This window comes from Oncorhynchus keta, chromosome 11 (assembly GCF_023373465.1).
Source record: "Oncorhynchus keta strain PuntledgeMale-10-30-2019 chromosome 11, Oket_V2, whole genome shotgun sequence".
NCBI lineage: Eukaryota > Metazoa > Chordata > Actinopteri > Salmoniformes > Salmonidae > Oncorhynchus > Oncorhynchus keta.
The window spans coordinates 27,317,377-27,344,410 of record NC_068431.1 but is presented as its reverse complement, the minus strand read 5'-3'; the positions used below and the strand labels follow the sequence as shown (position 1 = coordinate 27,344,410).

Below are 27,034 nucleotides of genomic sequence, written 5' to 3'. Positions count from 1 at the left end.
AGTAAAAACCCTTACCCAACCACTGCCCCTCATCTTTCCCCATCCTCCTTGTATTACCGACAACTCAATTTAACACAAATTTGGCTTGAAAATAAATGTTCTCCCTCTGTTTGCCAGGAGTCGACATCGTTCAGCAAATTGGACAGAAAACATGTGTTTGGAGCCTTCTCGCCTAGTGGTAATATTTTGAACCGATTCACACCAGAAGTCTTGAAAGGTTTTGGAAAACTCCAGGTTCTAAACATGGTCATCACATATACACCAATTAGGAGGTGGTGCAGAAAGTCAAGGCCGTATTATAGAGACCAAAGGAGTCCAAGGGATTCTGCAGATTCTGCTAAATTCAAATACAACCTTTACTGTACGACATCAACCTTAGTAACAGCCAGGACCTGACTGGTGATACAACAGGTGGTCTTAAATGGCAAAGCATTAACAAGGTCCACAGTACAAACCCCAAATGTTATACTTATCTTTTTATCCTGTTCATATCACTGGCACAATTCTCTTTTTCTGTGCATATTCTTTCATATTTTAAAGATCAAACTCAAGAGCAGACACTTAATAACTGTGCATTAGTGTGTACCTCACCTGTATGACAGCACTGAACCAGCAGGTGTTGCCCACATTGCGGATGCCCACGGGCCACTCCTCCTTACGGATCCAGTCTGCAGGGCTGCAGCTCTCTCCTTGGGCCTCGCAGCGCTTCCTCTTCACCCGTGCAGCGCTGTCCTCCACACTAGCCTCCAGTGCCCTGGAACACATCAAAACATGCCACTCATCAACTGTAGACAATGGTCTGATTGATAGTTTCACCTGGGTTGTGTTCATTAGGCACCAAATGGAAGAAAACTGGGAAGGGAATCCAATAAGGCACATTTCTGTTTCAAACATTTTCTGTTGCTTGTTCTTATGAACAAGACCCTGGTTTTCCTTTTTTGTTGATGTTATCTATTTCTCATACTGTACTTCTGTGTTCACTTCAGATATTATAACCTTTTAATTCAGAGATGACTCTCAATTGGTTACTTCATTCCGCAAGAAAACAGCAAGCAAAGGGGAAATGGTGAGGTACTGGACGACTATACCTGTTGAGCTCTCTCTCCTCTGCCTGGGATTCTTGCAAGCTGAGCTCAATGGCTGTCTGAAGGTCATCTTTAGGAGGAGCACCTGAGGACAAACATTGGGAAACAAATGATCTTCTATGTTCATCACAAGACCCTCAGTATTTTGCTCCTTTCCTTAGACTTTCCTTCCCAACTTCCGGCCTACCTTTCTGGGCCCCCCAGACCTCCCTGTTGACTTCTGTGTCTGGTGTGTCCTCAGTCCCTTGGCCCTCCTCTGGCGGCTGTGTAGTCAGCAGCCCAACAGCATGGCTAATGTCCCCCTGACTGGCCTGGTATCAGAGAGATAAGAGTAGGCATTACAATGTGTCCTTTCCAGGAACTCCCTGGCCTGGTGCCAGTCTGTTTCTGATTTTGATGATAACTCTGACAAAGGACAGAGCAGCTAAAGCAGAGAAACTGGCACCGAGGCAACTACCCCTAACCTTAAGTTTGACCTCTACGTGATAGAGTCCTTCTAAAGGATTTGTTCCGGGGACTAAGCCCATGAAAGAGCCGGCTGACAAAAATGTCTGACAATATAATTTATTTAGCCTTTTTAAGTACGTAAGTCGTTGAGAACTCTTTTGCAACAACGACCTGAAATCTTCATCGCTCAAATGTACAATATGCAGGTTTTCCCTCCATCTAGATCATGCTCATTGACTAATGGTGTTGGCATGACATAATCTCACTGTTGCCTTCTTAGACACTACATCATTGGTCTCTGACATGGCCTACAGCTAATGTCATGTCAGAACACAATATCAAATAATCAAATATCAAATCAAGTAGACATGTGGTAATAAAAACATTTGTTCCCTAAGTGTCTTCAGGACCTACCTTGAAGTCCTCTCATTGTGTCATTGAGACAGTCCAATCATTTAGCTGAGAAATGGTTTGGGTATACGGTAGGCCTGGACCACCAAGAAGAAATCAATAAACTTTGAGAGGGCTTAGGTTACTGTCTATCTAGCCACAATATGACAACGTTATACAGATTAAGCAGGCATAACTGAAGCCTATAAGCCTGTTTGTCCACAGTGTTTGGTACTCACGTTTAGGGCCCTGAGGAGGATCTGTGGGTCTTGGATGCCAGTGATCTCCCTCAGCTGGTTGATCAGCATCAGGCTCTGAGGAGCGAAAAATGCCAATGAAGAACAAAAGGCTTTCCATTAACCTGTTGCTTGGGTGAAAATAGTCTCTACAACGAAGGTATGCAATTATTCATATGACCTTCCTGGCAAGATTGGAAAGAGTACACGTTCTAGATGTTATTTTTCCAGTCCTTCACTTTAAACCGATTAGCGTGACAGAGTATTGCTGAGTAATAATTACTTAGATTAGCTTTGAAGCCCATTTATTACAATTTTATTTTTCTCTCCGGGGCTAGGTTGACCAGGCTGGTCTCATAGATTAGACGTAAAATAGTAAATCCGGTACACTCAAATAAGTATGATATGTTATGTTTGGTATGGTTACATAAGAGAGAAGGTTACTTAAGGCAAAAGCAAAAATCAGGGTGGTTGATCGGGTGTATAACGCAAACGTCTAGCAACCCAAAGGTTGAGCGTTCGAATCTCATCATTGACAACTTTAGCATTTTAGCTAATTATCTACTTTGCAACAACATAGCATGTTAGCTAACCCGTCCCCTAACTTTAACCTATGTGGAAGGACCACCAGAGGGCAGGCTGGTCCCACAGATAGTAGCCCAGCCCGGCATATGAGTCAAGGTGATCAGAGGCAATTAAGCACAGCTGACGGCACTAATGACTTATTCTCTTTCTCCTACAAGAGAGAGGAGGGAACAGACTGGAGGAAAAAAGTGTTTGCTTCTACAAAGGAGAGGACGTACGGTTGAAGTCGGAAGTTTGCATACACCTCAGCCAAAAACATTTAAACTAAGTTTTTCACAATTCCTGACATTTAATCATAGTAATAATCCCTGTCTTAGGTCAGTTAGGATCACCACTTTACTTTAAGAATGTGAAATGTCAGAATAATGGTAGAGAGAATTATATATTTCAGCTTTTATTTCTTTCATCACATTCCCAGTGGGTCAGAAGTTTACATACACTCAATTAGTATTTGGTAGCATTGCCATTAAATTGTTTAACTTGGGTCAAACGTTTCAGGTAGCCTTCCACAAGTTTCCCACAATAATTTGGGTGAATTTTGGCCCATTCCTCCTGACAGAGCTTGTGTAACTGAGTCAGGTTTGTCGGCCTCCTTGCTCACACAGTTTTTCAGTTCTGCCCACACATTTTCTATGGGATTGAGGTCAGGGCTTTGTGATGGCCACTCCAATACCTTGACTTTGTTGTCCTTAAGCCCTTTTGCCTCAAGTTTGAAAGTATGCTTGGGGTCATTGTCTATTCGGAAAACTCATTTGCGACCAAGCTTTCAATTCCTGACTGATGTCTTGATGTTGTTTCAATATATCCACATAATTTTCCTACCTCATGACGCCATCAATTTTGTGAAGTGCACCAGTCCCTCCTGCAGCAAAGCACCCCCACAACATGATGCTGCCACCCCCGTGCTTCACGGTTGGGATGGTTTTCTTCGGCTTGCAAGCCTCCCCCTTTTTCCTCCAAACATAACGATGGTCATTATGGCCAAAACAGTTCTATTCGTGTTTCATCAGACCAGAGGAAATTTCTCCAAAAAGTACAATATTTGTCCACATGTTCAGTTGCAAACCTTAGTCTGGCTTTTTCTATGGCGGTTTTGGAGCAGTGGCTTCTTCCTTGCTGAGCGGCCTTTCAGGTTATGTGATTAAAAGACTTGCTTTACTGTGGAAATAGATAATTTTGTACCCGTTTCCTCCAGCATCTTCACAAGTCTTTTGTTTTTGTTCTGGGATTGATTTGCACTTTTGGCACCAAAGTACGTTCATCTCTAGGAGACAGAATGAGTCTCCTTCCTGAGCGGTATGACAGACATGTATACCTAATACAATGCAACTAAAAGTATTCCTAACCAGCCGTAGCTTTGAAGTGATACACCAGATCAATAGTGGCTAAACAGTTAAAAGAATATGGGCCAGCTAAGAGGAGTGAGTGAGTCTATATAAAGCCCTCACCCCCATAACAGCAGGTGGACATGTCAGGGTAACAGTGTGAAGGCAGCCAGACACACAGACCTGGGACCATGCAGACTTATATGGAGAGCTGGGGTCTATCTTAGCCTCTTGGTCAGCCTCTATTTTGGGCCCTGACATGGATAGCTAGCACCTCTGTTTATCATTCCACTCGCCATGCCACCAGGGTTTGAGTGACAAAGGCAGTGGGTGTTTCTCTGACACACAAAAAGCCACCACAGACCCTGGACACAGATGAATGTAGATAGGCATTTATTGTGGAGAAAAATACAGTTATCTTCATGCTATAAAATGGGATGAAGACATGTTGTTAAAGATTAACTATAAACAAATCAAAGCTTTTGGGTGTGTCCAGTTAAGACAAGTCTATATGACAAGAAACTGTGGGTATGCATGTTGTTGTAGTGGTTTTGACAGATGACCTTTCTCTGATTACGGTTGTTATTGCAAAGATTGATAGACAATAACACAACTATTTTGCCAACTGGTTGTCGTGATACGTTGAACGAGACAAAATGTCAAACATCTTTGCAGGACAGGATACGTAGTGACAGTTCCGAAACACAGAATTCCCCACACGAGGTAATTGAAGCAACTGTGTCATTGACTGTTTCACTGAGGAATAAGGTCGTGTCGTGATATATAATTTAGTGTCTGTCCACACAGAAAATGTAGGCTGTAACGTTATGTGTTCGTTCTGGTTGCGTTAGTTAACAATCTCATGCAAGGTTAGAGTTTTTGAAATGTCACTTGTCACTCCACTCTGTTACTTAGTGCTCACCGAATTCGTTGAGTTTTCCCCATGTTCACTCTGTTGTTCAACTCTCATGGCAGCAAAACCCGAATTTCTTGTTTATTTCCACAAATGCCTTCAGCCCGACTTCGGAGTCAAACCAACTCCATCTGTCAAACAGCCACACACAAGCAAAGAAGAGTGGTATCCTTGCCTGTCCAAAAAAAACGGGCGCGTGCAAGCGACGTGTGTGCGCGCGGTTACGTCTGATACAGTATATCAGAACAAGGATGAACTGTTAAGAAGTATGTTCACCTATAGGCAAACTGCAGGGGCATCATTTCAGCTAAATCTAGGATATGGCAGAGTGACCGGACGGTGGGGGGATTGAGTGAGGGTTTCCTCCAAAACATTTTTTTGAAAGCTGAAGCTCATTTATTGCATTTTTACACTATTTCAAACGCTAAAACAAGGGGGAAAAGTACTCTACATTATCATCGTGGCTGCTGTAGCTTCATTTACATTAGTCAACATGGGACATAACAGCCTACCAACAGGTCACACAGCAATTCATTATCTGCTACACACTAGCTTAGCATCATGATTAAAAACTTTAGTTTAGTAAATCAATCAGCAGTTAGATAGCCTAACTAGCCATCTACAGCCATTATCCAGCTATGCGCGGCCGCAGTGGCGACCCGTGATTTTTGGTTGTTGCCTGCTTTGCATGTTATTCTGGCATTAATACGTGTCCCATATCAGTTTGCAAATAATGTAAATAATTATTTTTATTGAGTTAATAAAGCCGCATGCACATATGGTCTCTTTTTTTGCTTTATTGAGTAAGGCAGCTCCAAATTGCAGGTGTTTCAGCTTAGCGCAGTGATTTCTGTCGTGGAGGGGCAGCCAGTGGATAATAAAGAGCATAGGGGTTAGTAATATTCTCTAGTTGTGCCGTGATTGGCTCAGTGTTCTGTCATTTATGGGGAAAGTACGTCACCGCAAAATCTACAGCGAGAGCTAGAAAGTTCAGCCCCCTTGGGTGCTGCCATAAATTTACATTAGAAGTGCCCATCCGAGAATGCTCAAGGTCATTGACCACAGGTAAGATGACATCAAATCGTTATATCTGCCGTAGCTTTGATTGGACTGATCATACTTTCAAAATCTTAGCTAGCAAGCTAGACAAGCAGTCATCATCATGAATCACGTCAACAATCTACCGGCAAATCCTTTTCAATCCTCGTAATGTGAAGATCTTTTAAATGACTTCCTCGCCTGTTTCACCAACTACTTCTCAGACAGAGTTCAGTGTGTCAAATCGGAGGGCCTGTTGTCCGGACCTCTGGCAGTCTCTATGGGGGTAACCACAGGGTTCAATTCTCGAGCCTAATCTTTTCTCTATACATCAATGATGTCGCTCTTGCTGCTGGTGATTCTCTGATCCACCTCTATATAGAGACACCATTCTGTATACTTCTGGCCCTTCTTTGGACACTGTGTTAACAAACCTCCAAACGGGCTTCAATGCTGTACAACTCTCCTTCCGTGGCCTCCAACTTCTCTTAGTAAAACTAAATGCATGCTCTTCAACCGATCGCTGCCCGCACCTGCCCGCCCGTCTAGCATCAATATTCTGGACAGTTCTGACTTAGAATATGTGGACAACTACAAATACCTAGGTGTCTGGTTAGACGGTGAACTCTCCTTCCAGACTCACATTAAGCATCTCCAATCCAAAATGACATCTAGAATCAGCTTTATATTTCGCAACAAAGCAACCTTCACTCATGCTGCCAAACATACCCTCGTAAAACTGACTATCCTACCAATCCTTGACTTCGGCGATGTCATTTGCAAAATAGCCTCCAACACTCTACTCAGCAAATTGGATGCAGTCTATCACAGTGCCATCCGTTTTGTCACCAAAGCCCCATATACCACCCACCACCGTGACCTGTATGCTCTCGTTGGCTGGCCCTCGCTTCATATTCGTTGGGAAACCCACTGGCTCCAGGTCATCTATAAGTCTTTGCTAGGTAAAGCCCAGCCTTATCTCAGCTCACTGGTCACCATAGCAGCACCCACCCGTAGCACGCTCTCCAGCAGGTATATTTCACCGGTCACCCCCAAAGCCAACTCCTCGTTTGGCCGCCTTTCCTTCCAGTTCTCTGCCGTCAATGACTGGAACGTATTGCAAAAATCACTGAAGTTGGAGACTCGTATCTCCCTCACTAACTTTAAGCATCAGTTGTCAGAGCAGCTTACAGATCATTGCACCTGTACATAGCCCATCTGTAATTAGCCCACACAACTACCTCATCCCCATATTGTTATTTTTGTTTTACTCAATTGCACCCCAGTATCTCAACTTGCACATTCGTCTTCTGCACATCTATCACTCCAGTGTTTAATTGCTAAATTGTAATTATTTCGCCAATATGGCCTATTTATTGCCTTACCTCCCTGTCTTTCTTCATTTGCACACACTGTATATAGACTTTTTTATTGTGTTATTGACTGTACGTTTGTTTATTCCATGTGTAACTCTGTGTTGTTTGTGTCGCTTTGCTTTGTCTTGGCCAGGTGGCAGTTGCAAATGAGAACTTGTTCTCAATTGGCCTTACTGGTTAAATAAAGGTGAAATAAAATAGATAAATTATAGATAAAACAAGTCGGTGCTTATCGGCCATTTTATTGGACATAAACATTAAACAACAAGTTGGAAATTGCAAATTTAACAATGAGTGGTTTGGAAAGGAATCGGTGGCTAACTGCAAACGTTGCAAAGCAATCACTATTTTACTTCCCCTGCTATTCGGTGGAGAGGGTGGGTGGTCCAAGTCTGGGTTTAAGGTGCTCTTTTCCAAGCTTAAAATTATAAACATTCACATGAAACACCATGGGCCAGAAAAGGTTGAATATATTGGCCATGCTGTCAATCCAGCATGACTTCTGCCACCTTCAAAACATCTGGAAACTCAGAACTGGGAAATCTCAGACTTCAATGAGTTCAGGACAACTGTGAACTCAGAAAAAATTGATTTCCGACTGTGAAAATACATTTTTAATGGTCATCCAACTTGGAATTCCAAGTTGGGCTTCTTTCTTTCTAGAGCTCCGATCTTAAAAACCACTGACGTCATGATTCAACCTTGTTTTTCTGAGTTCCCTGTTGTCTTGAAAGCCCCATAAATCCAGAAAATGCCAGACTGATGACAAAAGTTTTATGAAAACATTTATCCACAAGAAGGGATCGACTCACCACCTTCATATTCAAGTGAGCACAGCACAACAGTGAGTCCAAAAATGTACGTAATATGCCAGGGAGATATGTATATTGTAGCTAAGAAAGTAATACTAAGTGTACAGTATGTTAGTAGCCCATGTGCCTTTCCCTTTCCCCTCATAACTTAGCCTGCTGTTCTGACTTGATGGTGCACATATAGCCTGTTTTAGAGAAATGTAATCATTGAATATTGTAAGAGCTTTCATTGTCTGCTTATATGCACCCTTTATTTATCCTACGGTTCTGACTTGATGTACTGGGAGAATACTGTAAGAATGGCCCCTGTTCTGAATTCTGTAGCTGTACATTTCAAAAGTGCTGAACAAATAATTATACTGACTACGTCCGTCTTAACTTGCTCATTAATATCTTAAACGAAATGACGGATTGCCTCTCATTCGCTCATCGTTCCCTTATGTCATAGTTTTTACATCTCAATTGTCCTTAGAAACCACATTTGTTTAAGCAGGTCAGCAATATCAGCTATGTTTTTTAAAAAGGCAGTAAATGAGTCTGAATGAACTGTTTCGCTGCCAGACAAGGCTCCACTCATAGCCTGGTGAAGTGGTGGTAAGGATTCCTTCCATGGCGCTAAAAGAAAACCCTGCTGTTGGGACAGCTTTTTGTAGACCCTAACAGTTTGTGGACACCGTTTCAAATCAAATTAAATCAACAATCTATTTGTCACATGCACTGAATACAACAGTGAAATGCTTCCTAACAAGCCCTTAACCAACAATGCAGTTTTAAGGAAATACCCTCAAAAAGTAGGAGATAGGAAAAACAAATAATTAAAGAGCAGCAGTAAATAACAATAGCGGGGTTATATACAGGGGGTACCGGTACAGAGTCAAATGTGCGGGGGCACCGGCGTCAAAGTAATTGAGGTAATATGTACATGTAGGTAAAGTTGTTAAAGTGACTATGCATAGATAATAACAGAGAGTAGTAGCAACATAGAGGGTGGGGGAGGGCAATGCAAATAGTCTGGGTAGCCATTTGATTAGCTGTTCAGGAGTCTTATGGCTTGTGCTTAGAGGCTGTTTAGAAGCCTCTTGGACCTAGACCTGTCCAGGTGTGAAAGGACAGTGTGGAGTGCAATAGGGATTGCATCATCTGTTGGTGCTGTATACAAATTGGAGTGGGTCTAGGGTTTCTGGGATAATGGTGTTGATATGAGCCATGACCAGCCTTTCAAAGCACTTCATCAAATCAAATCAAATCAAATCAAATCAAATTTATTTATATAGCCCTTCGTACATCAGCTGATATCTCAAAGTGCTGTACAGAAACCCAGCCTAAAACCCCAAACAGCAAACAATGCAGGTGTAAAAGCACGGTGGCTAGGAAAAACTCCCTAGAAAGGCCAGAATGGCTACAGACGTGAGTGCTACGGGCTGGTAGACATTTAGACAGGTTACCTTAGGCACAGGGACTATGGTGGTCTGCTTGAAACATGTTGGTATTACAGACTCAGACAGGGAGTGGCTGAAAATGTCAGTGAAGACACTTGCCATTTGGTCAGTGCATGCTTGAAGTACACGTCCTGGTAATCCGTCTGGCCCTGCTGCCTTGTGAATTTTGACCTGTTTAAAGATCTTACTCATTTTGGCTGCTGAGAGCGTGACCACACAGTCATCTGGAATAGCTGAGGCTCTCATGCATGCTTCAGTGTTACTTGCCTCGAAGCGAGCATAGAAGTTATTTTGCTCATCTGGGCAGCTCTCGGTTGTGCTTCCTTTTGCAGTCTGTGATAGTTTGCAAGCCCTGCCACATCCGACGAGCGTTGGAGCCGGTGTAGTACGATTCAATCTTAGTACCGTATTGACGCTTTCCCTGTTTTATGGTTTGTCGGTGGGCATAGCGGGATTTCTTATGTACACTATAATGGTTTGTCACCTTTATAGTGCAATTAATGTGTTATTTAGTGTTGTGTTGTGGCTTTGCTGGCATGCATCCCCACATTTCTTTTTGAGTTTGTCCCTCCGAGATTTACATGCTAAAATTGCCAATGTGCTGGCAGCTGTCTCAGAGCATTTCATATTATTTTGTACATACATTTGAGACCCTCCATTTAGTATGATATGTTACGTTTCGTATAGTATGTATTAATTTGTGGATGTTTATCACCCATATTGTATGATATGTTAAGAATTACTATTCGTATTATGTGTTACAAATTAGCAAAATGACAATATGTTACGAATTTACAAAGTGAATGATATGCTAATGTTAGCTAGGCTAAGGGTTAGGGGTTAAGGTTAGGGTTAAGTTTTAGGAGTTAAAGTAAGGGTTAGGGTTGGAGGGTTAGCTAAAAGTGTTAAGGTTAGGGGAAGGGTTAGCTAACATGCTAAGTAGTTGCAAAGTAAATAAAAAGTAGTAAGTAGTTGAAAAGTTGCTAATTAGCTAAAATGCTAAAATTGCCCATAATACGTCCACCGATTCACCCCAACCAAGCCACCAACTTGTTTTTTGCCTTAAGTAACCATCTGTCTTATGTAACCATTCCAAACATAACGTATCATACTAATTTGAGTGTCTCGGATTTACATTTACTATGTTATGTGTAGTCTATGAGACCAGGTTGCTGAACTGCCTGTGAGACTGCTCCACTCCTTTAAAAAAAAGTATCATCTTACCATGTTAATAGAAAATCATTACAGATGCCAAAAACTTTCACACACAGGTCCATTTAATGTTGAAACTGAGTCAAGAAGAGACATCTTCAGACTTAAACTATTCCGAATGAATTTTGGAAAGAGACTGAACAGAAAGAAAGGAAAATTACTTTGAAGATCATCTGACATTACATTTTGGAGGGGAGATTTAGGTGTATTAATCACGGTACCCCATTCTGCTTGTTTGTTTATCTGTCGGCCCAGTTGCCTAGTCAACGCCATTTTACCTGCTGTTTGTTGTGCTAGCTGATTAGCCTCGCCTACTGTTTTTAGCTAGCTTTCCCAATTCAACACCTGTGATTACTGTATGCCTCGCTGTATGTCTCTCCCAAATGTCAATATGCCTTGTATACTGTTGTTCAGGTTAGTTATCATTGTTTTAGTTCACAATGGAGCCCCTAGATCCACTCTGCATACCCCTGTTACCTCCTTTGTCCCACCCCCCACACATGCGGTGACCTCACCCATTACAACCAGCATGTCCAGAGATACAACCTCTCTCATCATCACCCAGTGCCTGGGCTTACCTCCGCTGTACCCGCACCCCACCATACCCCTGTCTGCGCATTATGCCCTGAATATATTCTACCATGCCCAGAAACCTGCCCCTCTTATCCTCTGCCCCCAACGCTCTAGGCGACCAGTTTTGATAGCCTTTAGCCGCACCCTCATACTACTCCTTCTCTGTTCCGCGGGTGATGTGGAGGTAAACCCAGGCCCTGCATGCCCCCAGGTACCCTCATTTGTTGACTTCTGTGATCGAAAAAGTCTTGGTTTTATGCATGTCAACATCAGAAGCCTCCTCCCTAAGTTTGTTTTACTCACTGCTTTAGCACACTCTGCTAACCCTGATGTCCTTGCCGTGTCTGAATCCTGGCTCAGGAAGGCCACCAAAAATTCAGAGATTTCCATACCCAACTATAACATCTTCCGTCAAGATAGAACTGCCAAAGGGGGCGGAGTCGCAGTCTACTGCAGAGATAGCCTGCAAAGTAATGTCATACTTTCCAGGTCCATACCCAAACAGTTTGAACTACTAATTTTGAAAATTACTCTCTCCAGAAACAAGTCTATCACTGTTGCCGCCTGCTACCGACCCCGTCAGCTCCCAGCTGCGCCCTGGACACCATTTGTGAATTGATCGCCCCCATCTAGCTTCAGAGTTTGTTCTGTTAGGTGACCTAAACTGGGATATGCTTAACACCCCGGCAGTCCTACAATCTAAGCTAGATGCCCTCAATCTCACTCAAATCATCAAGGAACCCACCAGGTACAACCCTAACTCTGTAAACAAGGGCACCCTCATAGACGTCATCCTGACCAACTGGCCCTCCAAATATACCTCCGCTGTCTTCAACCAGGATCTCAGCGATCACTGCCTCATCGCCTGTATCCGCCACGGAGCCGCAGTCAAACGACCACCCTCATCACTGTCAAACGCTCCCTAAAACACTTCTGTGAGCAGGCCTTTCTAATCGACCTGGCCCGTGTATCCTGGAAGGACATTGACCTCATCCCGTCAGTTGAGGATGCCTGGTCATTCTTTAAAAGTAACTTCCTCACCATTTTAGATAAGCATGCTCCGTTCAAAAAATGCAGAACCAAGAACAGATACAGCCCTTGGTTCACTCCAGACCTGACTGCCCTCGACCAGCACAAAAACATCCTGTGGCGGACTGCAATAGCATCGAATAGCCCCCGTGATATGCAACTGTTCAGGGAAGTCAGGAACCAATACACGCAGTCAGTCAGGAAAGCTAAGGCCAGCTTCTTCAGGCAGAAGTTTGCATCCTGTAGCTCCAACTCCAAAAGGTTCTGGGACACTGTGAAGTCCATGGAGAACAAGAGCACCTCCTCCCAGCTGCCCACTGCACTGAGGCTAGGAAACACGGTCTCCACCGATAAATCCATGATTATCGAAAACTTCAATAAGCACTTCTCAACGGCTGGCCATGCCTTCCGCCTGGCTACTCCAACCTCGGCCAACAGCTCCGCCCCGTAGTTCCTCACCCAAGCCTCTCCAGGTTCTCCTTTACCCAAATCCAGATAGCAGATGTTCTGAAAGAGCTGCAAAACCTGGACCCGTACAAATCAGCTGGGCTTGACAATCTGGACCCGCTATTTCTGAAACTATCTGCCGCCATTGTCGCAACCCCTATTACCAGCCTGTTCAACCTCTCTTTCATATCGTCTGAGATCCCCAAGGATTGGAAAGCTGCCGCAGTCATCCCCTCTTCAAAGGGGAGACACCCTGGACCCAAACTGCTATAGACCTATATCCATCCTGCCCTGCCTATCTAAGGTCTTCGAAAGCCAAGTCAACAAACAGGTCACTGACCATCTCGAATCCCACCGTACCTTCTCCGCTGTGCAATCTGGTTTCCGAGCCGGTCACGGGTGCACCTCAGCCACACTCAAGGTACTAAATGATATCATAACCGCCATCGATAAAAGACAGTACTGTGCAGCCGTCTTCATCGACCTCGCCAAGGCTTTCGACTCTGTCAATCACCAAATTCTTATCGGCAGACTCAACAGCCTCGGTTTTTCGGATGACTGCCTTGCCTGGTTCACCAATTACTTTGCAGACAGAGTTCAGTGTGTCAAATCAGAGGGCATGCTGTCCGGTCCTCTGGCAGTCTCTATGGGGGTGCCACAGGGTTCAATTCTCGGGCTGACTCTTTTCTCTGTATATATCAATGATGTTGCTCTTGCTGCGGGCGATTCCCTGATCCACCTCTACGCAGACGACACCATTCTATATACTTTCGGCCCGTCATTGGACACTGTGCTATCCAACCTCCAAACGAGCTTCAATGCCATACAGCACTCCTTCCGTGGCCTCCATCTGCTCTTAAACGCGAGTAAAACCAAATGCATGCTTTTCAACCGATCGCTGCCTGCACCCGCATGCCCGACTAGCATCACCACCCTGGATGGTTCCAACCTTGAATATGTGGACATCTATAAGTACCTAGGTGTCTGGCTAGACTGCAAACTCTCCTTCCAGACTCACATCAAACATCTCCAATCAAAAATCAAATCCAGAGTCGGCTTTCTATTCCGCAACAAAGCCTCCTTCACTCACGCTGCCAAGCTTACCCTAGTAAAACTGACTATCCTACCGATCCTCGACTTCGGCGATGTCATCTACAAAATGGCTTCCAACACTCTACTCAGCAAACTGGATGCAGTCTATCACAGTGCCATCCGTTTTGTCACTAAAGCACCTTATACCACCCACCACTGCGACTTGTATGCTCTAGTCGGCTGGCCCTCACTACATATTCGTCGCCAGACCCACTGGCTCCAGGTCATCTACAAGTCCATGCTAGGTAAAGCTCCGCCTTATCTCAGTTCACTGGTCACGATGGCAACACCCATCCGTAGCACGCGCTCCAGCAGGTGTATCTCACTGATCATCCCTAAAGCCAACACCTCATTTGGCCGCCTTTCGTTCCAGTACTCTGCTGCCTGTGACTGGAACGAATTGCAAAAATCGCTGAAGTTGGAGACTTTTATCTCCCTCTCCAACTTCAAACATCAGCTAACCGATCGCTGCAGCTGTACATAGTCTATAGGTAAATAGCTCACCCTTTTTCACCTACCTCATTCCCATACTGTTTTTATACTGTTTTTATTTATTTACTTTTCTGCTCTTTTGCACACCAATATCTCTACCTGTACATGCCCATCTGATCATTTATCACTCCAGTGTTAATCTGCAAAATTGTATTATTCGCCTACCTCCTCATGCCTTTTGCACACATTGTATATAGACTGCCCATTTTTTTCTACTGTGTTATTGACTTGCTAATTGTTTACTCCATGTGTAACTCTGTGTTGTCTGTTCACACTGCTATGCTTTATCTTGGCCAGGTCGCAGTTGCAAATGAGAACTTGTTCTCAACTAGCCTACCTGGTTAAATAAAGGTGAAATAATTTTTTTTTTAAAGTATCAAACTGGTTGCTCAACATGATATCGGTCTTATGGCTACTACTAAGCTCAGGTAAGATTCACTCAGACAGTTTTCCTCTTCTACAATCAGCCATGACACATTGGATTAAATAACCATAAATATTAATTAAATACAAACATTAAAGACCAGTTTACCAGTCTGTGCTATTAGGAATTGTCTACATGAAACAAGCAACATTTAAAGATGATTGACATAATGAGACAGTAGTTTCTACTCATTGCTATTAACTCTTTTCAAATACATTTTTAACTTGGTCTGAAATTACCAGTCGTATTGAAATAAAGTGTGTTGTTTTATTATAATGCTATTTGTTATTTTATAGCAAATGTATGACTTAATGGAACCCTTCTGTGAGCTTCCTATCCTGTAAATCCAATAATATGATTTTAGGAAGTCCATCTGTTTGAATCAGGGTTTTAACCAACTCAAACTAGGGTTACAAAATTCCAGTAACTTCCTCGGAATTCCCAGGTTTTTCCAGAAATCCCATTTGTTGGCTTCCCAGACTCCCTGCTTATTCCTTTCTGATTCCAGGAATATTCCAACTGGGTTTTCTGGAAAACCTGAGAACTTTGTGAAAGTTACCTGGAATATTGCAGCCCTAACTGATAATAATAATATTGCAGCCCCATCTGATGATAATAATATTGCAGCCCTAACTGATAATAATAATATTGCAGCCCTATCTGATGATAATAATATTGCAGCCCTATCTGATAATAATAATATTGCAGCCCTATCTGATGATAAGAATATTGCAGCCCTATCTGATGATAATAATAATATTGCAGCCCCATCTGATAATAATAATAATATTGCAGCCCTATCTGATGATAATAATAATATTGCAGCCCTATCTGATGATAATAATATTGCAGCCCTATCTGATAATAATAATATTGCAGCCCTATCTGATGATAAGAATATTGCAGCCCTATCTGATGATAATAATAATATTGCAGCCCTATCTGATAATAATAATAATATTGCAGCCCTATCTGATGATAATAATAACATTGCAGCCCTATCTGATAATAATAATAATAATATTGCAGCCCTATCTGATGATAATAATAATATTGCAGCCCCATCTGATGATAATAATATTGCAGCCCTATCTGATAATAATAATAATAATATTGCAGCCCTATCTGATAATAATAATAATATTGCAGCCCTATCTGATGATAATAATAATATTGCAGCCCTATCTGATAATAATAATAATATTGCAGCCATATCTGATAATAATAATAATATTGCAGCCCCATCTGATGATAATAATAATATTGCAGCCCCATCTGATAATAAGAATAATATTGCAGCCCTATCTGATAATAATAATATTGCAGCCCTATCTGATAATAATAATAATAATATTGCAGCCCTATCTGATAATAATAATAATAATATTGCAGCCCTATCTGATGATAATAATATTGCAGCCCTATCTGATAATAATAATAATAATATTGCAGCCCTATCTGATGATAATAATATTGCAGCCCTATCTGATGATAATAATATTGCAGCCCTATCTGATGATAATAATATTGCAGCCCTATCTGATGATAATAATATTGCAGCCCTATCTGATGATAATAATATTGCAGCCCTATCTGATGATAATAATATTGCAGCCCTATCTGATGATAATAATATTGCAGCCCTATCTGATGATAATAATATTGCAGCCCTATCTGATGATAATAATATTGCAGCCCTATCTGATAATAATAATATTGCAGCCCTATCTGATAATAATAATAATAATATTGCAGCCCTATCTGATAATAATAATAATAATATTGCAGCCCTATCTGATGATAATAATATTGCAGCCCTATCTGATGATAATAATATTGCAGCCCTATCTGATGATAATAATATTGCAGCCCTATCTGATGATAATAATATTGCAGCCCTATCTGATGATAATAATATTGCAGCCCTATCTGATGATAATAATATTGCAGCCCTATCTGATGATAATAATATTGCAGCCCTATCTGATGATAATAATATTGCAGCCCTATCTGATGATAATAATATTGCAGCCCTATCTGATGATAATAATATTGCAGCCCTATCTGATAATAAGAATAATATTGCAGCCCTATCTGATAATAAGAATAATATTGCAGCCCTATCTGATAATAAGAATAATATTGCAGCCCTATCTGATAATAAGAATAATATTGCAGCCCTATCTGATAATAATAATAATATTGCAGCCCTATCTGATAATAATAATAATATTGCAGCCCTATCTAATAATAATAATATTGCAGCCCTATCTGATAATAATAATAATATTGCAGCCCTATCTGATAATAATAATAATAATATTGCAGCCCTATCTGATAATAATAATAATAATATTGCAGCCCTATCTGATGATAATAATATTGCAGCCCTATCTGATAATAATAATAATATTGCAGCCCTATCTGATAATAATAATAATATTGCAGCCCTATCTGATAATAATAATAATATTGCAGCCCTATCTGATAATAATAATAATATTGCAGCCCTATCTGATAATAATAATAATAATATTGCAGCCCTATCTGATAATAATAATATTGCAGCCCCATCTGATGATAAGAATAATATTGCAGCCCCATCTGATAATAATAATAATAATATTGCAGCCCTATCTGATAATAATAATAATAATAATATTGCAGCCCTATCTGATAATAAGAATAATATTGCAGCCCCATCTGATAATAAGAATAATATTGCAGCCCCATCTGATAATAAGAATAATATTGCAGCCCTATCTGATAATAATAATAACATTGCAGCCCTATCTGATGATAATAATAATAATATTGCAGCCCTATCTGATGATAATAATAATAATATTGCAGCCCTATCTGATAATAATAATAATAATATTGCAGCCCTATCTGATAATAATAATAATAATATTGCAGCCCTATCTGATAATAATAATAATAATATTGCAGCCCTATCTGATAATAATAATAATAATATTGCAGCCCTATCTGATAATAATAATAATAATAATATTGCAGCCCTATCTGATAATAATAATAATAATAATATTGCAGCCCTATCTGATAATAAGAATAATATTGCAGCCCTATCTGGTAATAAGAATAATATTGCAGCTCTATCTGGTAATAAGAATAATATTGCAGCCCTATCTGGTAATAAGAATAATATTGCAGCCCTATCTGGTAATAAGAATAATATTGCAGCCCTATCTGATAATAATAATAATATTGCAGCCCTATCTGATAATAATGATAATATTGCAGCCCTATCTGATAATAAGAATAATATTGCAGCCCTATCTGATAATAAGAATAATATTGCAGCCCTATCTGATAAGAATAATATTGCAGCCCTATCTGATAATAATAATATTGCAGCCCTAACTGTGAGATGAATGAAGAATATCAGGCAATTTCCTGATATTCTTAGGGGTTTTCCTATAAATGAATGCATTGGTGGTAAAATATTTTCAATTTAAAGTAATATGTTTATCCATTATACTTCATAAACAAGTTTTTCATTCTAAGTAGTGGATTGTAGTTCATTGTTGTGGAGACACAATGTCTTGAAACATAACACATTAAAGATTATTGTGTCTTTAAAAAAATGACACAATAATCAAGTTTAAAATAGATGAATACCGTAAATCATCATGTAGAATTGTCATATGCAAGATGGACAGGGTTTGCGTTTTAGTTGAGATATCAATAGGATTGTAAAATTCTGCTAACTTTCCCCAAATTCCCAGGTTTTCCAGAAATCCCTGTTTGAAGTTTTCTAGAAATATGCAGGAAAATAGGAATGCTCCAACCAGGATTTCTGGAAAACCTGGGAATTTTTGAAACCCTTCTGTATATATCAATTGTAACTGCTTTCTTCTGTGGACGAAGGATCGGACCAAAGCGCAGCGTGGTTAGTGTTCAACATGTTTAATAAAGACAATCACGTGAACACTACAAAATACAAAACAACAAATGTGAAAAACCAAAACAGTCCTATCTGGTGCATAGCCACAAAGACAGAAGACAGGAAACAACCACCCACAAGACCCAACACAAAACAGGCTACCTAAATATGGTTCCCAATCAGAGACAATGACTAACACCTGTCTCTGATTGAGAACCATATCAGGCCAAACATAGAAATGGGAAAACTAGACACACAACATAGAATACCCACACAGCTCACGTCCTGACCAACACTAAAACAAAGAAAACACAAAAGAACTATGGTCAGAACGTGACATCAATGAGTTGAATTTCATATGATGGCTGAACAGATAGCAGATAAACCCAAGAGGTCTGCTCTGAACCAACTTACCAGGACCCTCCTGGTGTCAGACCTGTTCAGAACTGTACCAGTCGCACGCTCATCCACATAGACCTCATAATGCAGTCTGTGCTTGATGTGGTAAAAAACCCTATATAGCTTTATCTAAATAATTAATTATTTAAGTCTAAAATACAATATGATTACCTGCCATGCTTCTGGTAATGTGTAATACAGGAAATGAAAACATCGTTGATGTTGCTGAATTACAATTTTTTTGGTATGAAATATTAATCTTGTATCTGTAAATACATTTTAACCTTTTGTAGCTACACATTTCAATGGTCTGCACAAATAATTTACACCCAAAAAAGTAATACTAATTAATAGATTATTTGAATATCTATCTTTTACATGATGGAAAGACCTAGCAAGTAACCACAAGCATTTGGTACCGGCAGGTTGGTATAAATTGTGTTCTTCTATTGGAGTTAAACATACATTTCAAAATGTTCATGCAATGTAAAACCATCACTGGCCCCATCCACAAATAGGAATATTTAAAAATGTAATTACTTCGATTACCCCTTCAAGGAATAATTATGTCTACGCATTATATTTCTAGTTTGAATGGAGTGGTGGAGTGAGCCATTAAAAAAAAAACCATGAAAATCAAATCAGGATGAGGAGAATCGCATTAGGGTTCATTTGTTTGGTGGGGCCAGCGGACATGAGTCTCTAGGCTCATTCTCCATTCACTTTAATGCAATTGCAACACCATTGTTGACTTAGCTTATTTTCCCATCCGCCGCTTGTCCTTGTGCTATTGATTGAGCGCCAGAGAATACATCTAAAGTCAAACATCAAATTTTCAGTATTTTTTTCTCAAAAACACTGAATGACAATGCCGTTGGTGTACTTATACAAATGCAATGTTCTCTTCAGATATTTGAATATGAGTGAATGAGGCACAGTAATGTCTGTTTTGCATTATTCTTTTCCACCCAATATACACATTGTCTGTCTTAACATGAATACCACATTTAGCTGTTTCTACAAATCCTGTGTCTGTGTTTCATTTCAGTTACATAATATATTTAAAGCTTCTGCATGGTTTTCACATGGTTGTCTGTCTGAAAGACAGGGAGCCTGCTTCAGCCAATGTGTCTTCAGCCTTGTCTGGCATGCAACAATTGAATGCCAAAACAGTCAGGCAACCATTTGTCATGTACTTCATATAACTGGTCTTGTGATGTATTTCCTGTTTATGATGTCAGATCTTGACTGGTGAGTTCTTGGTGTGGGATCCCGAGGAGTTTGACGGGATCACTGAGATCTCTCTGCCCTCTGAAGCTATATGGGTGCCCGATCTCATCAGCGATTTGTAAGAATTGATACTATGTATTCCTGTTCAAATTTCATAACATGTCATTGGATTACTCAATACACTCAGTCTCTTCGCAGAAATGTTCAACATTTGTCCTTTTATTTTAAATGACAGACTGAAATGGAAGTGTGTTGACCAGGGTCAGAGTGTCTCATGTTCAACATACAGTACTGTAAGCAGCTGGAATTCTTGTCTTCCCCATAAGTCATGTTCTTCCCCCTGTTAGTGTGGATGTAGGGGAGTCCCCTGCCATACCCTATGTGTATGTCAACTCATCGGGGATGGTGAAAAACAACAAGCCTATCCAGGTGGTGTCTGCGTGTGACTTGGAGTTGTAAGCCTTCCCCTTTGACAAGCAGAGTTGCACTCTGACCTTCCGCAGCTGGCTTCACTCAGGTTAGTATAGAGAGTTGTGAACACACTAACATTAATACCCAGTCAAATGACTATACATCTGGATATGCACAGATGTGGCTAAAACGCACAATTAGAAGTGCAAAATTACAATGGCATATCTTTCGATACACAAAATACATGCATAAAGCTATGGCACATACAGTATTAAGTACACGAGCACATAAAACCCATACAGCTGGTAATTTAATATTGTATCAAATCAATAGCAGGTCATATTGACTGAGTGTCATTAAGTCTTAGTAGACTCTCTCCCTGACCTCTACCATCATGTATGCAGTGAGTGAGGTGAACCTGACTCTGTGGAGGAGTGCCGAGGACATCGCCAATGATCAGAAGTCTTTTATGGACGATGGCGAGTGGGAGCTGATGTCTGTGCCCTCCCACTACTGGCAGCTCCGGCTGGATGGCAGAGACTATGCACACATCCAGTTCAACATGTGTGCTTACTGTTACCAGATCGAGGTCTCTCTTTGTTTCTCTTCAGATACTTGATTTGAAGGAAAGTATTTGAAGAAACACAAATATGACCTATATGTCTAGTGCCAACTGTATCCACATATACAGCAATACATATCCAGTCAGTAAATATGTAATATGTGAATAGGTGTGTTAGTGAGATGTTCTGTATGGCTTGATGTCTATCCAACAGCAAACAAAAATATACACACTTCTCTTGTAGGGAGACTGTGACTGTACAATGACAACTAAATCAGATTGAGTATCGACAGGAGGTTTTTAGCCATCCCCTCCTCCTGGTACTCCTGTTGTGAAGGTGTTAAAGAGATCAGCCAGGGCTTCGCGGACAGGATTAAGCGCTAATGCTAATAGATGAGGATGAGGCGCGTCCAGCATGCTGAGAGAGAGAGGCACCATAATGAGGCTGTCTCTGTGGCAGCTGATCAATGGCCGTCTTGTTCTGCCGGAGAAATGGGCCCTGGGCCTGGTGCAGGTGGGGGAGAGACTGCCTGCGAGGATAGGCTAGGCGGGGTTCTGTTATACAATTCAGCTCAGGCGGGCACTTAATGATGGAGTGTCGATCCAGCAGGGCTCATTGGGTTACCTTTACACTACTGCTCATTGTGAAAGCGGTTAAGGGGATTCATGTGTTTGGGGTACTGGAAGACGACAGGAAGGTAATACTGTGGAATATGGTTTTCTTGTGGGTTCAGTTGGAAAAAGTACAGTTGATATCTAAAGCTAAAATGGGGCAGATTTAGGTTTAAGTTAGTGAAGAGAAAAACATTTATTTATCAATTTCTCACCTATGGGGGAGTTCAAACACATTCTTGACCCACGTGACATGAAATAGAAAAGTAAAACTCTCTCTCCCTCTTTTTCACTCCCTCTCACCCTCTCACTCGTCAGGTGTTAATCTGCCGGCGCCCCCTGCTGTACGTGGTGAGTCTGCTCATCCCCAGCATCTTCCTCATGGTGGTGGACGTCATCAGCTTCTACTTGCCGCACAACAGTGGCACACGTATCATCTTCAAGACCAGCATCCTCCTGGGCTACACTGTCTTCAGGGTAAACCTGATGGACGAGATGCCTGCCACCACCACCAGAACACCACTCATAGGTATCATACACCAGCTCCTCTCCTCATCTTTGTTTCAAATGTTCTCTCATATTGTTTGACACACCAAGCTTGCCCTTCATACCCAGCCAAATGAGATGGTTTAGGATGAGTTGGACCGCAGAGTGAAGGAAAAGCAGCCAAGAAGTGCTCAGCATATGTGGGAACTCCTTTAAGACTGTTTGAAAAGCATTCCTCATGAAGCTGGTTGAGATAATCCCAAGAGTGTGTAAAGCTGTCCTCAAGGCAAAGTGTGTCTACTTTGAAGAATCTCAAATCTAAAATATATTTTGATGTATTTAATACTTTTTTGGTTACTGGATGATTCAATATGTGTTATTTCATAGTTTTGATGTCTTAACTATTTTCTGGATGATTCAATGTGTTATTTCATAGTTTTGATGTCTTAACTATTATTCTACAATGTAGAAAATAGTAAAAATAAAGAAAAAACCTTGAATGAGTCTGTGTCCAAACTTTTGACTGGGACTGTATTTCTGATCTGAGACATGTTCTGGAAAAATTAAGATTTGTCTTTTTCTAACAGGTGCATTGTTGATGTTTGGTGTTCTCCATCTTATAGGTGTGTTCTTTGTGGTGTTCATGGAGCTGCTGGTGCTGAAACTAGCCATCTCCATATTTGTAGTGAAGCTCCTCTACCACAATGAGAAGGAGGTCAAGGAGATGTCAGTGTCTGCCTGTCTCCTCGATAAGTACGGCTTGTCCAGCCAGACCTTCCTCGAGAGAAACTTCACCTCTGTCAAAACACTAAATGATGTGGATCAGTGTGGGGGTGAGAGGTGTCGTAGATAATTGTTTCAGAAATATAATACTGTCTATAGAAATATAATACTCTCAGAATAACTTTTGAATTCAATGTAGACTTTAATACAAGTTATTAAAAGCCGTGCTGGTCCGCGGAATAGCACTGGCTCTGCTTTTATACATACATAGTATTTGTGTACATTACATATGTAAATAAAGTTACTCCCCCTTAGTATCTGCTTTTGGTTACAACGATGGCAGAACTCTTTCCATGTTCTAAAAATAATGTATATACTGCATGCTTATGTTTTACGTGTTAGTCATCAGTTATCTTACCTACATCTTTCTTCCTGCACCCTGCTGACCATAGCACGTTCAGCTGTCATGAATGCACGTATGGTCTTGGTTAATGTTTTCTTTCAAAAATAGAGTATGGTCTGGGTGTCATATGGCCTAGATATCATCTTCTCTTAATGTGCATGTCCTTGCTTCAGCCTAGCAGCCAAACCTATCTACATGCAATGCTGGGCTTTTCTCAATGGTTCGCTCCAACAGAGGGGACCTGTGTTTGGATGCTTTGTATTTCTTGGTCATAAGGACACAAGAGTGTGACTAGGTATTAGGAACAAACGTTTAGCAGGTGGTGGTTTTCCTAACTTTCCACAGATTTCTTATTCTATTTGATATGTAATGGCCAGCTCTGACACATTTTCATGTTGACACAACTCTATGTTCCTCCGTATTAACATCAAAACGATCAGAGAGAAAATACACCTTTACAGTATGTCTAGACATACTAGTGGCAAGAAAAAGTATGTGAACCCTTTGGAATTACCTGGACTTCTACATAAATTTGTTATTCAATGTGATCTGATCTTCCTCTAAGTCACAACAATAGACAAACACAGTCTGCTTAAACTAATAACACACAAACAATTATTCGTTTTAATGTCTTTATTGAACACACCATGTAAACATTTACAGTGCAGGGTGGGAAAAGTATGTGAAACCTTAGATTTAATATATTATTTGGCAGCAATAACCTCAACCAAACATTTTCTGTAGTTGCGGATCAGACCTGCTCAATGGTCATAAGTAATTTTGGACCGTTCCTCTTTGCAAAACTGTTTCAGTTCAGCAATATCCTTGGGATGTCAGGTGTGACCCGCTCTTTTGAGGTCATGCCACAGCATCTCAATTGGGTTGTCAGGACTTTGACTGGGCATTTCCAGGAGGGGTATTTTCTTCTGTTGAAGCCATTCTGTTGTTGATTTACTTCTATATTTTGGGTCGTTGTCCTGTTGCATCACCCAACTTCTGTTGAGCTTCAAATGGCGGACAGATCGCCTAACATTCTCCTGCAAAATGTCTTGATAAACTTGGGAATTAATTTTTCCATCGATGATAGCAAGCTGTCCAGGCCCTGAGGCAGCAAAGCAGCTCCAAACCATGATGCTCCCTCCACCATACTTTACAGTTGGGATGAGGTTTTCATGTTGGTGTGCTGTGCCTTTTTTTTTCTCCACACATAGTGTTGTGTGTTCCTTCCAAACAACTCAACTTTAGTTTAATCTGTCCACAGAATAATTTGCCAGTAGCGATGTGAAACATCCAGGTGCACTTTTGCAAACTTCAGATGTGCAGCAATGTTTTTATTTGGACAGCAGTGGCTTCTTCCGTTGTGTCCTCCCATGAACACCATTCTTGTTAAGTGTTTTACTTATTGTATACTCGTCAGAGATGTTATCATGTTCCAGAGTTTTAAGTCTATAGCTGACACTCTAGGATTCTTCTTAACTTCATTGAGCATTCTGCGCTGTGCTCTTACATTCATCTTTGCAGGAAGGCCACTCATACAGAGAGTAGCAACAGTGCTGAACTTTCTACATTTATAGACATTTTTGTCTTACCGTGGACTGATGAACATCAAGGCTTTTAGAGATACTTTTGTAACCCTTTCCAGTTTAATGCATGTCAACATTTCTTAGTCTTGGGTCTTCTGAGACATGGTTCACATCAGGCAATGCTTCTTGTGAATGGCAAATTCAAATTTAGTGAGTGTTTTTTATAGGGCAGGGCAGCTCTAACCAACATCTCCAATCTCAATCTCAATGATTGTACTCCAGGTTAGCTGACTCCTGACTCCAATTAGCTATTGGAGAAGTCTTTAGCCTAGGGGTTCACAATTTTTCCAACCTACACTGTGAATGTTTAAATGTTGTATTCAGTATAGACAAGAAAAATACAATCATTTGTGTGCTATTAGTTTAAGCAGACTGTGTTTGTCTGTTGTTGTGACTTAGATGAAGATCAGGTCTAATTTGATGACCAATTTATGCAGAAATCCAGATAATTCCAAATGGTTCACATACTTTTTCTTGCCACTGTATTCAATCAACAGTTTGACTTTTATTTAATTTACTTGTTAAGATTGCATTGTAGCAACAGAATATCTTCACTTCGGACATTCATGTGTCCAACCCAATCATAACCCCACCTACATGTTGTCCCTCCAGGCTTTGAGTTTGACCTGGCTCCAGAGGAACTGCTGTCTCTGAGCGAGCCCCAGGAGAGTACTCCTCGAGAGTATTCTCCAGGAGGTGGGGGCCCTGAGGCTCTACCTGCAGGAGGGAGAGAGTGACGACTCAGCCCAGGCTGACTGGGTGGCCCTCTGCTGCAAGGTGGACCTCCTCCTGTTCCGAGTCTACCTGCTAATCCTGGTTGTCTACACCAGCACTCTGCTACTACTGTGGGCCATCTGGAGCTCTGCATGAAGATAGAAGGGGAGAAAAACTTTGTTCGATTGCATTTATTTTTCTCTAATAAAATGTTAAAAGTCAATTAAGGGTTATTGATGGTGTTGAGCCGAACCCCCTTTGTTCCCACTTCTTCTTTTGATACAGTAGCAGCTATTTAATTTAATCAATACTGTATTGTCATGTACTATTGGAAGATTGCCCCATACAGTGGGGCAAAAAAGTATTTAGTCAGCCACCAATTGTGCAAGTTCTCCCACTTAAAAAGATGAGAGAGGGCTGTAATTTTTATCATAGGTACACCTCAACTATGACAGACAAAGGTTTTAAAAAATCCAGATAATCTAATTGTAGGATTTTTTATGAATTTATTTGCAAATTATGGTGGAAAATAAGTATTTGGTCAATAACAAAAGTTTATCTCAATACTTTGTTATGTACCCTTTGTTGGCAATGACAGAGGTCCAACGTTTTCTGTAAGTCTTCACCAGGTTTTCACACACTGTTGCTGGTATTTTGGCCCATTCCTCCATGCAAATCTCCTCTCGAGCAGTGATGTTTTGGGGCTGTTGCTGGGCAACATGGACTTTCAACTCCCTCCAAAGATTTTCTATGGGGTTGAGATCTGGAGACTGGCTAGTCCACTCCAGGACCTAGAAATGCTTCTTACGAAGCCCCTCCTTCGTTACCCGGGCGGTGTGTTTGGGATCATTGTCATGCTGAAAGACCCAGCCACATTTCATCTTTAATGCCCTTGCTGATGGAAGGAGGTTTTCACTCAAAATCTCACGATACTCCCATTCATTCTTTCCTTTACACGGATCAGTCGTCCTGGTCCCTTTGCAGAAAAACAGCCCCAAAGCATGATGTTTCCACCCCCATGCTTCACAGTAGGTATGGTGTTCTTTGGATGCAACTCAGCATTCTTTCTCCTCCAAACACAATGAG

General features: G+C 41.0%; 1 protein-coding gene and 1 pseudogene across 6 annotated transcripts in view; one reads left to right on the top strand and one right to left on the bottom strand.

The window, feature by feature from the left end:
* The window catches only part of LOC118389980 (ubiquitin carboxyl-terminal hydrolase 28-like), a 34,040-nt gene extending 28,864 nt beyond the window's left edge, over positions 1–5,176 (bottom strand). For 4 of the 6 annotated variants that reach the window (XM_052529813.1, XM_052529815.1, XM_052529817.1 and 1 more), the window contains exons 1-5: positions 4,991–5,176; positions 2,162–2,236; positions 1,273–1,396; positions 1,089–1,170; positions 592–754 (exon numbers count right to left, since the gene is read on the bottom strand). In XM_052529813.1, the coding sequence (XP_052385773.1) occupies positions 592–754; positions 1,089–1,170; positions 1,273–1,396; positions 2,162–2,236; positions 4,991–5,038 (492 nt within the window). In that variant the 5' untranslated portion in view covers positions 5,039–5,176. The remainder of the gene's footprint in view (positions 1–591; positions 755–1,088; positions 1,171–1,272; positions 1,397–2,161; positions 2,237–4,990) is intronic. The other 2 variants (XM_052529814.1, XM_052529816.1) reach the window with 1 other exon arrangement.
* Positions 5,177–19,186: 14,010 nt separating this feature from the next.
* Positions 19,187–26,165, top strand: LOC118390698 (5-hydroxytryptamine receptor 3A-like; annotated as a pseudogene).
* The last annotated feature ends 869 nt before the right edge of the window (positions 26,166–27,034 follow it).